Source organism: Apteryx mantelli, chromosome 15 (assembly GCF_036417845.1).
Source record: "Apteryx mantelli isolate bAptMan1 chromosome 15, bAptMan1.hap1, whole genome shotgun sequence".
Taxonomy (NCBI): Eukaryota; Metazoa; Chordata; class Aves; order Apterygiformes; family Apterygidae; genus Apteryx; species Apteryx mantelli.
In genome coordinates, this window is record NC_089992.1 from 8,086,610 (window position 1) to 8,102,700 (window position 16,091).

At 42.3% G+C, this 16,091-nt stretch overlaps 1 protein-coding gene across 1 annotated transcript in view; it reads right to left on the reverse strand.

Annotated features, from left to right (window-relative positions):
• Nucleotides 1-2,133, reverse strand: part of SV2B (synaptic vesicle glycoprotein 2B) — a 29,186-nt gene extending 27,053 nt beyond the window's left edge. Inside the window, exon 1 of the mRNA XM_013958384.2 lies at nt 1,605-2,133. Within this exon, the coding sequence (XP_013813838.2) occupies nt 1,605-2,133 (529 nt within the window). The remainder of the gene's footprint in view (nt 1-1,604) is intronic.
• Between the last annotated feature and the right edge of the window lie 13,958 nt (nt 2,134-16,091).

The following is a 16,091-nucleotide window of genomic DNA, read 5'->3' on the forward strand; positions in this document are numbered from 1 at the left end:
GTACTAGAAACAGAGTTCTACAGAGATAGAAATTCACGGGGTCAGAGTTTCAAGAGAGCTCTGCTTTTATTTAATCACCAAAATAAATGACTAATTTTCAAAAAAAGCCTCAACACCGAAAAGGCACCCAGCTGGGTGCCCCATAGGGAGCTGGTGAATTCCGAAGTCCCTTTGAAACCAGGATCCAATTGTGAGGAACTTCTTTTTAGAAATCTGACCTGAGCTCTATCAAGTTGGGAATTTTAAGTGTTTTTTAAAGCAAACATGTTACCAAATTCTTTATGGCACAAAACTTGATAGAAAATGAGCTAAACTGTGGATATAAACATCCTGATCTCCAAGTTCAGATAAAAAAAAAAAAGAAGAAACAGAAGAGAAAAAAGGAAAAGTGTCTGAGATCTTAGGTGCACCAAGATGAGAGCTCTATATAAGGATAATTACTGTCTGTGATACATGAAAGTAATACAAACAGAATGGAGTCGAGGCCCAGGGTCTAATCCAAAATCTACCTTTACTTTGAGTCAGGCAGGGCTTCTAGGCCAGAATGCATTATCTACTGATGATTTCCCTATGACCTTCGTACACATCCATCCAGACACACTGTTCCCCTCCTAAAGTGTTCTTCCAAGAGCTACTTTGTTTGCCTTCCAGATGCACTGTACAATTGCATGGCTCGCTCTCACTGTGAGACATGTTGGAGGCTTTCCTGATTCTTAGATATATGGGAGACTTCATACAATATTTTGTTTATAATGCGCAGAGGGAAAAATTTGTTCCTCCAAACCGTTCCACCCAGTCTCAGTCACAGTAACTAAGCCTTTGTGTTTTGACCACAGGGAGGTGTCAATGGTGATGCAAAGTGGATGTTGGGAGTAGCCTGACCCTTTAATCCCCATGCAAAACATTAATTTCATTCCACAGACCTAAGAAGAAATCTCCATAGGCTACTTCTGACCCAGCACACATTAGCAAATAGCTCTGGCTGAGAATTCAGCATGCAAAAGAAACTGGCTGCACAGCCGATCTGCCGATTGGGACTTTGAACTAAAGAAAAGGGGAGTCTAGACAAAGTGAAAAACTTTGGAGGACAGGGAAGCACTGGGAGCCACATTGTAACAACCTGCCAAATGTTCCAGAGCAAACAGACCTTTAGCTGTTATATCTGTCATACTTGGACAGTACTGTTTGTGAACCTCTCACTACAGTTTAGTTTCTAAAAGCATTAAAATCTGAGTCACTAGATGCTCAGGTAGGAAATGCCATCTTTAATCTTCCACATATTTGTCTCTGAACACCCCTAAGAGTTTTCCCTTGTGGACCTGCTGAATGCAAGCTGCCAGGTTCAGTATGGTCCCCCAGTGCTGGGACCATAACACATTCAGAAGGTGGGCTGAGATGTGGTGCAAGTCTCTTGCTTTTGAGTAGCTGCCTTCTTAGCAGCATGCAAAACCCCTCTCGAATCAGATCCACCCAGTCATGGCTATGCATGACATACAAAACAAGAAAGGGGTCACCAGAAGATCCTGAAATCAACCAGCCACTAGAATAAGATATTTTAGGTACTACCTACTGTGTAAGAAGAGCTGTTTGCAAGCAGCACTTACCAAGCATCCCTTTGTTTGAACTGGATAAACACATATCCTTCTCAGCGCTGGGCAGGACAAATCCCACCACAAACACCTCCACCCCATCTGCCATCAGTGCCAAACCTAAAACAAAGAAAAGTGTCCACTGGAAGCGTCCATGGCCACACTCCTCAATGATGTTCTCGTACTGGTGGGCGAGCTGCTCCTCATCCTCCATCCTCTCTGCCATAAGATCAGCATGGTCTCTGTACTCATCAGCTGCTTCAGGGGCTCTCTTCTTCTGCTTGGCTTTAATGTCATCTGGGTGTGGGATTCCCTGGTACTCCCCCTCATAGACCTCATCATCTTCATCATGGCCTTCTGTAACATCGCTCTGGGCATCATCTTCATGAGCAGGTTCATCCCCACCACGGTAGTAGCCATCATTGGGTGCATACCCTTCATAGTTACCATCCTGGTACCTATAGTCATCTGAGACTTGGTTTGTCTCCCTACCTATGCCCCTGCTCCCTTGATAGAGGTTTGGATTTCTGTATCCATCATCCATTCTGAAAGTAGATTTCTAAGTGCTGTAGATCACTGTGTGTAGATACTCTAATACATATATGTATGTATTAATTTGTGCAATTTCTGGTAAAGGTTACTTAAACTTATCTTCTCTGTTCTTTGGGATTGATGCTGTACAGTTTCCCAGGCTCAGACGGAGAAGTACTGTGTTTTTTGTCTTTGAGAGTGCCTCACACAGCTTTTGATGTTTCACTTTTCAGCTGTCATTTGTGCCTTGCTGGCTTCTTCCTTCCTTTGGGTGGGAAGAGGTGAGGCTACTGAGTGGTGAACAGCAAGAGAACAGCAAATTGTATAGCCAGGGAGCCAGGAGGATTTGGCAGATTTTTCCTAATTCATCGTAGTGGTGAAGGTCATGTCCTGAGAAAGAGGAAACAATAGCAATGAGAAAGTGGTAAGCTTGAGTTTAATGCCCAGCATTTTGAAAACACGCTTTTCCATCACAAAAAATGGCAACACAGTATTTGGGGAACATTATCGCATCTTCAAAACAGGGAGAACCCAAAGTCTCAGTACATAAAAGGGCATTAAAGATTACTAAATAATCTAAGTGGAAACCAAAATTAGGATCTAAAATAATATCTGGTCCCAGACTCTGTCATTCCTAGAAATCCTGTCTCCCAGATGTGATGCTGATTTCTACAGGGAGCAGAACAATGTGTCGTAGGGTTGCTTGAACAGAGCTTTCAGGTTACTACAGATATTTCTGTCTACCCCAAGTGCACTCATCCTCAGTACCTGTGACTGGCTAACATCATAATGACGCAAAATGGGTTTGGATTTTTTTCATCCAGATTCCAAATTTAGTTTTATTTAATGTTTTGGGGTTTTTTTCTGCCAATGTCTCCCTGCCTGTGCGACAGATGTGGAACTGACAAGCCACGTCTGCCAAAATAAAGTCACCCAAAGTCACACCAAGCATTGTTCTTCCATCAATGCAGGATGATTTTCACAGAGAGTAAAAAATTAAGTTAATATGGAATCACTGCTCTCTGCAGGGAAAACCAAGGGAAGCCAAGTCACATCTAAACACATTCTCATTTTGGACACCTGACTTCCATTATCTTTCAAGCGATTTTCAGTCAGCTGACTCTCCAGTGCTCTACTGCATTTGTTGTTGCACAGAGCTGTTGATAAGGACTTTGAAAGGGGACTTGTGTGGAAAACTGAGTAGAGTCATGCCAGAAGAGCCAGTATAGAGTACACATGGATAAAATGTAGGCTTCACTTTAAATTTTGAGCTAGTTGCCTAAATAAAATTTAAATGAGCTGTGAAATGATCTGGGTAGGCACATGCATGTATATATGCGGGCATTCTTATCTATACAGTCAGGTGACCTGTAGAAGTGTACACAGATGTGTACACACACGTTTGGCCTTGAAATTGGTACTGTAGATAATATGCTAAGTAATAGTGTGCTTCAGGATGTTATTTCCATGGTATACAGTATGGATTTAAAAATCATACAGCTAAAATGACTCCAGATGAGAAATTCAGTAGAAGCACTCTCACAAAATGGTCAGAGGTGCATCACTCCTTCTGCAAGTATTGTGGACTTTTCGGCAGCCCAAAAGTTCAGGATGAAAGGCAGAGCAGAGGACTGGTCTCTCGTGTGTGGCGTTCCCTCTACCTGCTGGAGTCATGGCCATGCCTGGTCTATACTGTTCATGGGAGCTTCCCCAAGAAGCTTCATAAAATCTGCCCTCTGCATTTCTGTTTGGCTACATACAAATTCATAGCACATAATTATGACATTGCCTCTGCAGGTCCTGACAGAGCATCTTCCTTTGCTCTGACCCCTCTGCCATTTGTCACTGCATTCAATGTGTTTTCTGTTCCCTTTCCTTTTGCTGAATCATGTGATACATTTCGCATGAAGTTAAAAAGGCAGCAAGGCATTTTTCCAGGACTGAAAAAAGGAATCAATAAATTCAAAAAAATGTATTCTGATCAAGTTAGAAAGATCAAGAGACTATAGTGCATGTAACAATAAAGAGAAATGTTTGCATCCAGGACAAAGTATTAATATACAAGGGAGTTAATACATTTGTCAGCCATCAGAAGAATTTAAATGGGTTTTACAGGTATTGTTTCAATGCTGGAGCATCACCATTAATGGTTAAAAAAAACTCCAAGAACTTTTGAGTCTCAAAAGCCTCTCATTTTTGAGGTAACTTTCTTGATTACACAGATTTGTGCCATGAGTGAACACTATGTTCTCCAAGGCAATAAAAATGTAGTTCCACAGAGACACATTCTTTCGAAAACTAGGGAAAAAGCTTTTTTTTTTTTTTTTTTTTTTTTTAAAAGAGAAAGAACAATGTGTGCTAAGGAACATTAGACCTGCTTTGGAAGTCTTCAAGTGTCATTTATGGGCAGGTTATGTTTCAAAGTGACCTCAAATGACAGAGCAGAAAATGCAGTGACCTCACTGTTCTTGTCCTGTTCCGGTTGCTGCAAAAGTAGATTGAAAACCAGTCTTAGGAAGTAAAATAATAATAATATTAATGATTAATCAACAGATAAAGTCTCAAGTCATCCACAGAACTTACACTTAGACTTTTCAAAAGGTAAAAGTATGTTCTGGAAAACCAATCATTGGAAAACTTTTCCTACTCTACTAAGATGCCAAGGCTGGAAGCTGGGCTTTCTGCTTCCTACACTAACAGAGCCACAGAGGGTGACAAACTTAGAGAAGATCTATTTGAGCATCTGTGCTCTTGCATTGATACACCAAGATTGTTTCTACTGTAATGCATCACTTGCATTGTGGGCAGCAGAGGAATAATAGAATTATTTGATGAGTCTCATAGACCTGAGAGCCACCTGTGTCCAGAAGAACATGCCACACTGAAAGCAAGTCCCAGCAAATAATAACCTTTGGTTACCATTCACTTTGTAGGATGGATGTTTGTGGGGTGCCCCTAGGAGAAGGGGCAGTAACCATGAGGAGCAAGGCACCCAGAAGCAGGCTGCAACTTAGAGCTCTTAAATGCTTCAGTTAGACACTTCACGCTACTTGCCTTCTTTTATTGACACCTATGCACAGGCTGATTCACTCTAGACCCGATTCTTTAACACCCTTTCACTCAAGCTGAGCTGCACTTACTCATATTAGCAGCCCCATTTAGCATTTAGATGAGAAAACATGACATCTTGTAAGGATTCAAGGCCTAGATTTCTATAATTATACTTCACAGCAACGCATGAGAGCTTGAGACAAATATACACATCACACTGAGCCTATTACAGCCTTGGGCCCTTTAAAACTGACAGTTGCTGCTCCAAGACAGGCAAGCAAGGTTTAAACACAAGACAAATGCAAGGCTCCCCAAGGCACAGGGGGAAGAGAGAGAGGCAGAAGCAGGAAAGCCTTATTCTGGTTTTCTCCAAAATAACACATTCATGGGGGTATTAAGCTCTGCCCTCAATAAACCAAGCCTTGGAGACAGAAATCTAAAGTAACCGGGAATACAGTTCCCTTCCTAGCTTGTGATTCTCCATAATACCTTTCTATTTCTCAACACATTACCTTGCTTTTTCTTCCTAAGTATTTTTTGCACTATAGCTTTTCCTCTAAATTCTGCTTCAGTATTTACCTTAATCTTATTTCCCCACCAAACAGCCCATCTCAGCAGTTATCCTGACACTAGTAAGCACATATCCTTCACTCAGTCCTGTCTCCCATGCTGTAACTTAGCCTGCATCAACTCTTTAATACATACTATTCACCATACAGTTTCCTTGCACCTATTAGCTCTTTAGCCAGTTCAGAAGTTACATACTTACCCAGCAATTAAGTCCTTTAAGCCCTGCAACTCAAAACAGCAGCACACAATCTTGCATGCACCCACAACAAAAACCCTACCTTCACTTTGGGGGGGGGGGGGGGGGGGGGGGATGAACCTTTAAGAAGAGCTGCTAAATACCTGCACCTGTGAAAGTGCATATAAGGGAGGTGCCAGGAAAGCTCAGGTGATGAGCTGTTGGCTAAAGGGCAGCAGGGCTGGGAGGGGATGCAGGTGGGGTAGTTTCTTGTAAGAACAGCAGGAAAGCAGCCTGACTGCAAATGAAGAAAGTAGAAAAGGAGTCTAGGGCTTGCTGGAGAGCTGAGCACTATCAGAGAACAGTCCTTAGAGCAAATCAGTGGGCAGGCCAGTTGTGGAGAGATGATTTCCTGCAATGTGTTGAGTCTTGGTGCATGAAGGAGTTTCCAGGAAAGAGAGGAGGTGTATTTGGTGGGAGCTGGGGCTGAATGGAGCTGTGGGTGCACATCTGTATGCAGTGGGGAGAGAGCCAATGGCAGGAGCTGAAATCCAGATCTTCTCTTTGTCTTTTCATGCTAAAAAGGGAAAAACTTTCAAAGTCAAAAGCTGAAGAGAGAGGTTATATGAATGCTAGTGCAAAGGAAGCAGTGTTGAGGAGCAGCGAAGGGGCATGACAAAAATGTTTTCAAGGGATCTCTGACATCCACCGGAATAATCCCCATAAAGCAGATGGCAGAGCAGTTTATAATCCTGCCTGAAGGACAACTCCTCTGGCAAAACACCTTCACCCCCAGAGCTGCTTTCTGCTAGCAGCAATGGGAAGGTGCCCAAATTCTACAGTGGCCATAAAGGCCCCACAGTCAGAAAGCTGATTGTCAAAAAAAAAAAAAAAAAAAAAAAAAAAAAGCTTGGGAGGAATTTTCCCTTGGTGGTTAGGAGAAAGGAAATGGTGCATACAGGATTTTGTGATGTTCTAATCTCAGACTATTAATGAGAATGCAATAATGGGTCCATTTGTACGCGTAAAGAACCAGATTTTGAGATGCTTAAGTACTCACAGCTCCCAAGGGAACAGTATCCTCGATTTCAGACCACTTACAGTTACACAAATACTATTAGACAGACCAAGGAATGTAGCAAGGTCTGAACATCATTTTGCTAGGTAGAGGGAAAGTGTCCCTGTGTTCAGGGTATAACTCTGTGCTGCAGACTGAGCAGCCTTGGGAGAGTTGCTTGGCTTCTTGGTGTTTTTCCTGGCCCCCCATCCACCCACCCCCTTTTGCAAATGGGAATGGCACCGCTTTTTCTGGTGTGAATTGCAGATTGGTTATTTAAATTTTTTGCAACTGTGGCTATATGAGGAGATGGAAACTTGGGCCCCCAAAAGCCTAAATAAACCATCCATGGAAGAAAAGAGGTCCCTGTTTCCCTACTTCTCAGATGAGGCCCAGCAAAATTAAGTGATTTCCCCAGAGTCCTCATCAGGCGTTCACTGACCCCAGACATCTTGCAGCCCAACCTTTCTTCTTTTTTAACTATGAAAACTGTTATTTTCCCCCTGATGGGAGGGATAACCGCTTCAGTGAAATGCTCTGAAATAGGTTTCTCTGTAACGCATCTGAAGTACTTTTAAGTACTTTTAAGAATGACCTGGGTAGTTCTTGCTCTGTCCCTTTGCAAAAAGGCCACTTCCAGACTTACCTCTCCATTTTCCTCAACCCAGATGTGATTCTCTCCTTTTTCAGAGATTATCTTCCCACCGCTAAACCCAGAAGTCCTGAGTACCCTTGCAAAGCCATGCATGTTGTAGTCTCTCTTTTCGGTGCTCCATACAGACTTCTTTTGTTTTATTGACTTGCTCAGAAATATTTCCACCTTAAACAGATTAAGGACCTGCATTGTTTCTGTTTCAGGAAAGGAGACAACAGACAATTCCTTGCTGGAAAGGGCTCCAAACCCCAAAACTCCGCATAATTCTCATGAACCTCTTGCACTCCGAACAGAGAAAGGAAGAAAGTGAAGGCATTTCTCAAAATGTTGTTAGTGTTAGTGATTTTGCTTGAAAAGCCTAATCTTCGGGGAGCTTCCTGAATGCTTCAGATCATTTATTCCATTTGGTTAGAATGAAGAGCGACAGAGTCATTTCCCTCCTGTTTGGGTTGCCGTGTGTTTTCCCATTTAGACAGCAGGCGTGTGTTTTGAAAGTGCCTGTGCCTCTCTCCAACCTCCCCCCTCTCTGCCCCAGTGACTCACAGACAAGTTGATATCAGGGCCTAAAAAAGCACAGCCTGAGAGAGGTTCTCCAGCGTTTTCAACCAGAAGAGTGTTGCCTGGGAGAGGTCAGGGGCATAGCCTTGCTGTCAGGGATGGCTTGGCTTCACACCTGTAGGGCATTGTGGTTAGTGCCCTAACAAACAGGTGGTTTCAATAAGCTCTGCTGAATGATAACTGCTGATATAACCACATGCAGTATGGGGCTACTATCGCATGTGAGGTTTGGGGAAGGCTGAAACTTTTCCCTCCTTCCAAAAGGTATAAAAAAAAATCTCAAAAATCAGCCTGCAACCCCATTATCCACAAAAATACTTTCAGATCAAGTCCATTAAAATGTTTCATCTCGCTTACTGCAAAAGGTTGCCCTTTTCATCATAACAAATAATCAGCCTGAAGAGTTGTTTCAAACTGAAAAACAAACATTTAATTTAGGAAATGCCAGCATGTCAGCTGTTTGATCCATTTATTAGAGGCATTTGTTGAAACTGAGCCTTCCCCATGAAAAATTCAGGATTTGAAAAACTGGCTTTTTCTGTCAACCTCTATCCTGTGGGGTAGGAAACAGCCTTGCTTCCAAGGGGCTCTGATTATTCTTTCTCGCTAATGTTAACGTTACTGCTCCAGCTACATCATTCAATATCCAGAAGAGAGCTGAGCAAGATCATCATTTTCCTGAGCAGATGGCAAGGCTGGATTCTTGGCAAGGATTCTGTAGAGGGAAAAGTGGCACGATCTGGAGAGCATATATATGTGCCTGAAGTTAGAAAAAGGGAATGAGGAGGCTTCTAAGGCAGAGGAGTAGAAACCAAGTGAAATCAGAAGTCAGGGAGGGGGGAGAGGGTTCAATGGTCCAAGTGAAAATTGTGCTTAGAGGGAAAGGGTTCCCGTCACAGCCAGAGCTGCTCCTGCAATGTTCTCCTTCCTGAAGGAGGGCAGGGGCTGCAGGAGCTACTGGCACACATGGGAGATAAAAGCCAGCGAGTTGTCCTTGGTGGGATACCCCTGGTGCACCCCTGCAGGCTCAGGGCAGCAGGTTATCTCACCTGCCGTGGCCTCTCGCAGGAAGGCAGGGGCTGCCGCTGTCCCCAGGGGAGTAACTGCCCGGCTGTACCTGCTTCCCTGCAAGGTGACTGCTGCCTAGGGCCTCGCTGACATCCATGGAAAGCAGCAGCTGGGAAAACTGTTGCATGCAAATCCTCTTGGAGCTCAGTCCACAGTGAAGGAGAAGGACAGGACTTGTATGGAAAGACCAGGGAAGGATGGAAGCCTTGACAGATTATTGATCCACAAAATGTAGAAAAACAGTAGTATGATACTATTGCTTAGTGATAACAGCAGCTCTCACTTTCACATCTGAGCATTATAAACCAATCTCAGGCCATCTCTGCTAGAGCTTAGCCCTAATCCTTACTAATTCTTGCTTGATTTTTGAAGCCTTATTTCTCTGCCAAAATAATAAGCAGACAGGGGAAAAATCTTAGAGTGTATGAATCTGAAACACTTTTAGGCAAAGCTGGCTGTGGGGAACATCACCCAATCTAAAACAACATCAACCACTAATTATGGGGGGGGGGGTGGAATTAAGGGTGGAATCATATCAAAATAGGTCACACTTCTTGCAGTTTTTCAGCAGTCACTTTCCTTACTTTCTCTTTCCATCAAATATCCTAATCACATGGTGGTGGTGACAAATGAGTCCCTGGGGACTTTCCAATAGGATGTTCTCAGCTCTGAACCAGAGTTATTGAACAGCAGTCAGTGAATCAGCGGAATATAACTAGCTGAAGATCTGTCTCTTTTTTGGAAGGACAAGTCAGCCCTTGGGATACAAGTTTATATATGGTAGTAGACAGAGAAGTGTAAATATACATCACTAAAAAAACATTCCTTCTGATTCCTCCTCTTGCCTCTCCAGTTCCACAAGATTTGAAGGGAAACCTGTCCTTGTAATGAATCTGACCTGAGTTAATGTCAAAAGGAAACCATGGTCATCAAACACTCTTGAGAGAGGACCATGTCTCAATCCTAGGCTGGAAACCCCTTGAATCTGGAGGAATGTTAACTCCATGTTTAATTTCTTCGGCCTGTTTTCCGCTACATTTGCTGTTCTTGCTCAGAAATATCCAGGCAAGTGCATGAGTTTTCTTAGTTTCTTAATCACTGGCATGGTAGCTGGAAGCGATGAGGAGCTACTTTGCCAGCAAAGACACCATTTTATATGTGTGGACATGTCAAGATATGATTTTCAGGAGCAAAGCTGCGTGTTAATGGCTACAACAATCAACTGGAGGCTAACTGGGCCTATACAATAGGAAATTAAAAGATCAAAGCTGCATCATCCATGTCTATAACAGGGCCTACCTTAAAAAAGAGTTTGCTTTGAACTCTGGATAAAGAGGTTTCTTTTGTTAGAGCTTCACAGAAAAGCACTGCATTAAGTGGAAACTAAAAATAAAAACAAGTTTCTCCTGCGACTTTTTTTTTTTTTATTAAGCAGTTATTTTGGTAGAAGCACAGGTTCAAAAACTCTCCATGGAGCTTATTAAGCACACTATCTGCACTACAGATTCTCTGTTAGTAGCTGTAAGTTAAAAGAAGAGCAAGATATTTGAAAGTCATTGACTTGTTATCATCTGGTTCACAGAATTGGCTTTCAGCACTACAGAGGCCACCTAATGATTGCTATTCTGCAGCATAGGTAGGACACGTAGGGTAAAAGTCCTCTGTTCAGTGTAAAATCATTGATTTGCCCTAAGATGCTGCTGGGATCTCTGGAATGAGACTCATTTGTTTGCTTCATCCATGCTATGGAAAGGAAAGAGACTGGTGCTGATGCAACGCTGGTATACTGAGAAATGTAGCAAAAACAGAGCCCAAGCAATTTAGTGTGCTACCAGCAGATCAGATTAATTATTTAACAAGGAAAACATTTCAGTTCAAAATTAACTGCTACAGAGTCTATTGAACTTAAGTCATGTTACAGTTTCTGGATAATCTCTATTGATCCATGGTGGTTTTTACACATTTCTGTGCCAGTGCATACTGTGCATATTTTGTTCCACTATGGCACAAAACCTGCTGCAATGTGGCCTGGTGATGGACTCGGGTTATTTTGCTGCAGCAACATAGTTTCTATGAAGGGAAATATAAAGTTTGAAAATAAGGTTTTTACAATAGCTCACAAACTTGGGGACAGAGCTGGATGTGGTATGAACACCGGTAGTTCAGTTATTTTTGATTGAGCTATTCTGATTTACATTAAGTAAGAATCTGGCCATACTGCTCTAGTGCCATTACACTTTTTCATACTGGGTAACGCTGTACAAGCTTCTATTCGGTACAAATGAAAATGGCAAGGTAGGCATATAAAGGGTAAATAGAGAGCAACTTCTTCTGATATGAATGGGGAACAAGAATGGGAGGCACTTTTAAAAGAAATGTTAGAGTTTCATCTTGATTCAATTCTGATGATTCTGGAAAATGTGGTTGAAGGAACAGAGATCCTCAATATTCACTGCTGCTTGTCATCAGTCGAAGTAGTTTTTCTATACACACATTATACTGGAGGTTTTGATATATTGTTCCCGTTAGAGCCATGATCTGATCAAAGCATCCCAAAGAAATAAGCACAGAAAGATAGGGTTTGTCTTTGGTTCTTGCTGTAACCTTCTGTATTAAGGTCATGCAAAAGATAACTAGAAGATGAGGTATCCTCTTGATGCAATGACTAACACGTGAGACTTGAAAACCTCCTATGCTATGCAGGAACATACATCAGAAACCCCAAAATCTGGTGCAGATTTTTTGTTTCCCCCATCCACAGAGCATTGTGGGATATTTCTAGTTTCCAGCACATCAGGCACTAAAATACCATTACTTTATGTGGTGGTGACTTTCACAGCACTGTGGGATGACCTTAACTTGTAATCCACCATGTTATGTTTTGAACTGAGTGACAGAAAGTGCCCCAGATTGGTAAGGGGAGATTGTGTTTCAAAGCCTGCTATTCTTCTGGTGCAGATGCTTTAAAGGACATATCTAAGACAGTATGTGCTGCAGCAAGCTGGCACAGCGAATATGCAGCAGATGAAACAAGAAACAAGCATCAGTCAAGCAGAATAAACAGCTTTCCTGAAGTTAAGAGCACAGAACAGTAAACTGAGTGTTCATGAGATACAGAGAAGAGTGCTTAACAGTAGGAGTTGGGAAGCAATGGCTTAGCATCACAAAGCTATATAAGGGGGGACAGACTACATGTTAGAATTCCAGAGAAAGGCCATAAAAGGTCAATTTGACAAGCTGAAGATGGATAATGAGTTGAGACAGATGGTATAAAAGTATGGCAGCTAATAAATAATGAACAGACTTGTTTCAAGAAGCAAAAGGAGGGAAAAATCACAGCTGAGCGCTTAGTCAGAAGGGAGGAGGTGAAGGGGAAAAGAACAAAATCGTGGATGATGGGGAGAGAATCACAGCAGGAGGACTAGTGGGAGAAGAGAGTGTCTGCTTTCAAGTGCCAGAGTTCTGTGGAGATGATAATTTACCCAAAGGCAACTTAGAAATGCATATGCCTGAACTGAAATTTGGCCAGTTTATTGAGGTTAAGAATCTTCTACATGAGGAAAAACTCATGGTCTCTAAAGCTTTCTTAGATACTTTTTCTCCCTTCTCCTCCTCTCCTATTATTATAATATCTAGGCAGTGCTCACAGTTCCCCTGTTTAAGGCTTGACCTTAAACCTTTGCACCCAGCTGTCTTTCATATGATGACCAAGATAAAGTTTAGGACTAGTACGCCACAAATCTTTTCCTCATGTGGAGTTGAGCTGGAGCTGAGGCCCAAACCCTGACCTGGGTACCTATGTCCCAATATAGGTGTAATCCAAGAATCTTCCCCAAGGTCATGCATGTTAATGGCAAATATCTAATCCATGTTTCTGTTATGTCCTTGTCTTTCAGAAGATCATAGAGAGCTAGAGTCTCCAAAGCTTTAATTCTTATTAATAAACCAACATCTCATTGAACCTGGCAGTATAAACCAATAGGAAATTTAGTGTAGGTTCAGAAACAACAGTGCCCTGGTGCCCTCTAAAAAGTTTGGGTGTTTCCATGTCTATTTGCCCTTGAACAGCTTATTAGGCCTAACCTTATCAGGCTTGGAGACCCTGGCAAGTTCCCGGAGATGTGTTAGCAGTAACCTCTGAAACAAACTGCCTGCAATTCAGCAAATTCTGCCTGTGTCAGACAGCAGCCATGCCTGATTAACAGTGAACTGTGTAGCTTATTGGCAAAGATGTGCCTCTAACTATAAAGGGGACTTTTATTTCATCATGCTTGCAATCTGTGTTATTAAATAACGAGCCACTTAATTAACTAATTCATTAATACATGGCTGTGATGAATAGATTTGCTCCAGTGACAGAGGCATGAAAGCAGACGCAACCCTGAGTGATTTCTAAATTTTGCTTTCTTTCAGAAGGGAATTTTAGTTGAGCAAGTATCTTTATTAAATACTTCATCCTTTCTATTGCCTCTTGCTAATAGAGCAGTCTGCTGTGTCCGTTTCCCCCAGCACTCCCTGCTCCTATCCTTCCCACCTTTCTGCCCTGCCAGGCCCATGCTGACAGCAGCAGCTCCCCCCTCTCCTTTGGCTCCATAAAGTTAATGTGTTCCTAGTGTAGGTGTCCCACAAAACCACTCTTTGCACAGAGTTGCCACACTGTTGTGGCCAGGATGCAATGTGTCCTTGATTCCTGTCTCAAACGGGAAACAACTGTAGTGTTTTAGATACTGAACAGCATTGTCAGCTATTGTCCATGATCACCTTCCCATTGCTTTGGGACCCACAAACCTCCTCATGAACAGGATACAGGAAGACACAATCATACGATGCATCTCATAACAGCCATTGCAGGGTTGTTTTCTCTTATTTTCTACCAGAGTATCGGTGCATGTTAAGGATGGCTTTGGCACAGAGATTTCCACAGGCTGAGAGAGCTCCCTGTAAGGAACGGTTCCTGCCATTGGGAACAGACTTTTCCTAGCCCAAGATGCTCAGGCGTCAGTCTCTAGAGACAGTTGCTTGCCAGCTCCAGTGAAGTGTACCAAGGCACCAGCCACCCCGGAATTCAAATTCTTTCCAAGAAATCCCCTGTGCCTCAGCCTGTCACAGTCATGGCCAACCTTATGCTTCCATAATGCTCTTTAATGGGTTTGTTATTTATGTTTCCCTGCAGGGCTGCTCGACACTAAAGTCTTATGAGGCACAGTTATTACAATGCTAAGATTTTGATCAATTAAGAGGGCTGGTTCTCAGCCTAAATTCAGTCTCTTTCTTTTTTATGTAAGCCCTCCAACACAATTGTTTTTGTAGCCACGAAAGCTTTCAAAATTGCATATATGCTGTTCATTACGCACCTTGCCTGTGGAGAAATACAAGTGTAAGCAGCAGCAGATTTAAAGATATGTTCACTCTGAGACTCCCTTCAAGGTTATTTAGCCAGGAAAGTACTGGAGCAAGTGCTTTTGCTACATCTGTTTTCATAGCATTTTGGTTGGTCTGATCATTTTTGGATATGAGACAGTGCTGAGAAGACCTGAACTTTGTAGCGTCCAGGATCATTTAACAGATTCTATTATCTGGTTATCAAATTCACCATGTGCTTTACATGTATCACTGCAGCACAAACAAAACGTAGTTACAAAGTGGATTTTATTTATTTTTTTCTGTCAGTGAGTGATTTTCATAGCCTATCCTAGCTGAGAACTGCATCTCAAATGTCTCAGATGGCCAGATCTTTGAAGAATCTGCTTTTGACAAAAGCATCTTGCAGAAAATCACAAAAATAGATTTTTCTTTCACTGACTAGACATGCAAACTAAAATTGCCATAAGGTCTGGAATATGTTGGCACTGACTTAAAGGATAACACAAGACCTCGCATACAGCAATGTTAAATTTATACTCATATTTTGTATCCATATGGAGGCTTTCAACTAAAAGGGCCCCTGGCATTTTCTGTACACTATACTGCAGAAACAGAGTGCAGCTACTTTAAGGACACGTAGTAGGCTGCCCAAAAACATGGAAAGGTGGATTACTTGGGGTGTTTTTTTCCCAAGCATCCCATTTTCCTTTCTTCTTCTTATAGTAGCCTTTAGGATAGCTCTTTGCTAGAGCAGCTCATTTATACAGGACTTTAAGCCTAGGCAGTATCCTGACTGCCCAAAGTCCTGTGGTTCTCTGCCCTGCTATAGGTGGTCTACTGTGTCACAGTCTTCTTCCAAAACAACATTCATCCCTCTGTTGAACAGGTGAGGAAGAGGAGGGAAAGAGAAAACCACTGAAACAAGGAGCACATACTGCAGGACCCAAAGAACAAGAGAACACAACTACAGGGTATGACATATAGCAAAGGAGCTAGGACAAGGAGGTGGATGTGGGAGGGTGGAGGACAGAAAGGAAGGCAGACGAAAAGGCATAACAGCAGCTGCAGTACCCAGTCTTGGAATTTAATGTTGCCTTTAGCCAGTAAAATTTCCAAAATAGGCGTAATTAGGCATGCCACTACAAAACAGTGAGAAGGCTGTTCATTTACCTCCCAAACAGCCTAATAAATTTCTGTGTTCACGTTGGACATTAATGATGAAAAATCTTCAGCTCCAAAAATTAATAGCTACAATACATCACCAACATATACCACCATAGTTGATGTGTATGCAGAGAGAAAATCCTCAAAATCACCTATTGAAGCATGAGACGGATTTAGCTATTATTTATTGCTTAGTATGACTCATGCTTGTGGGTGGGGCGCGACAGTACAGACGGGAGTTAAAGTCAAATTGCTGTCAGTTTAATTTATGCCATGAGAGTTGAAGACTGACTACTTCTGCTTATGTTT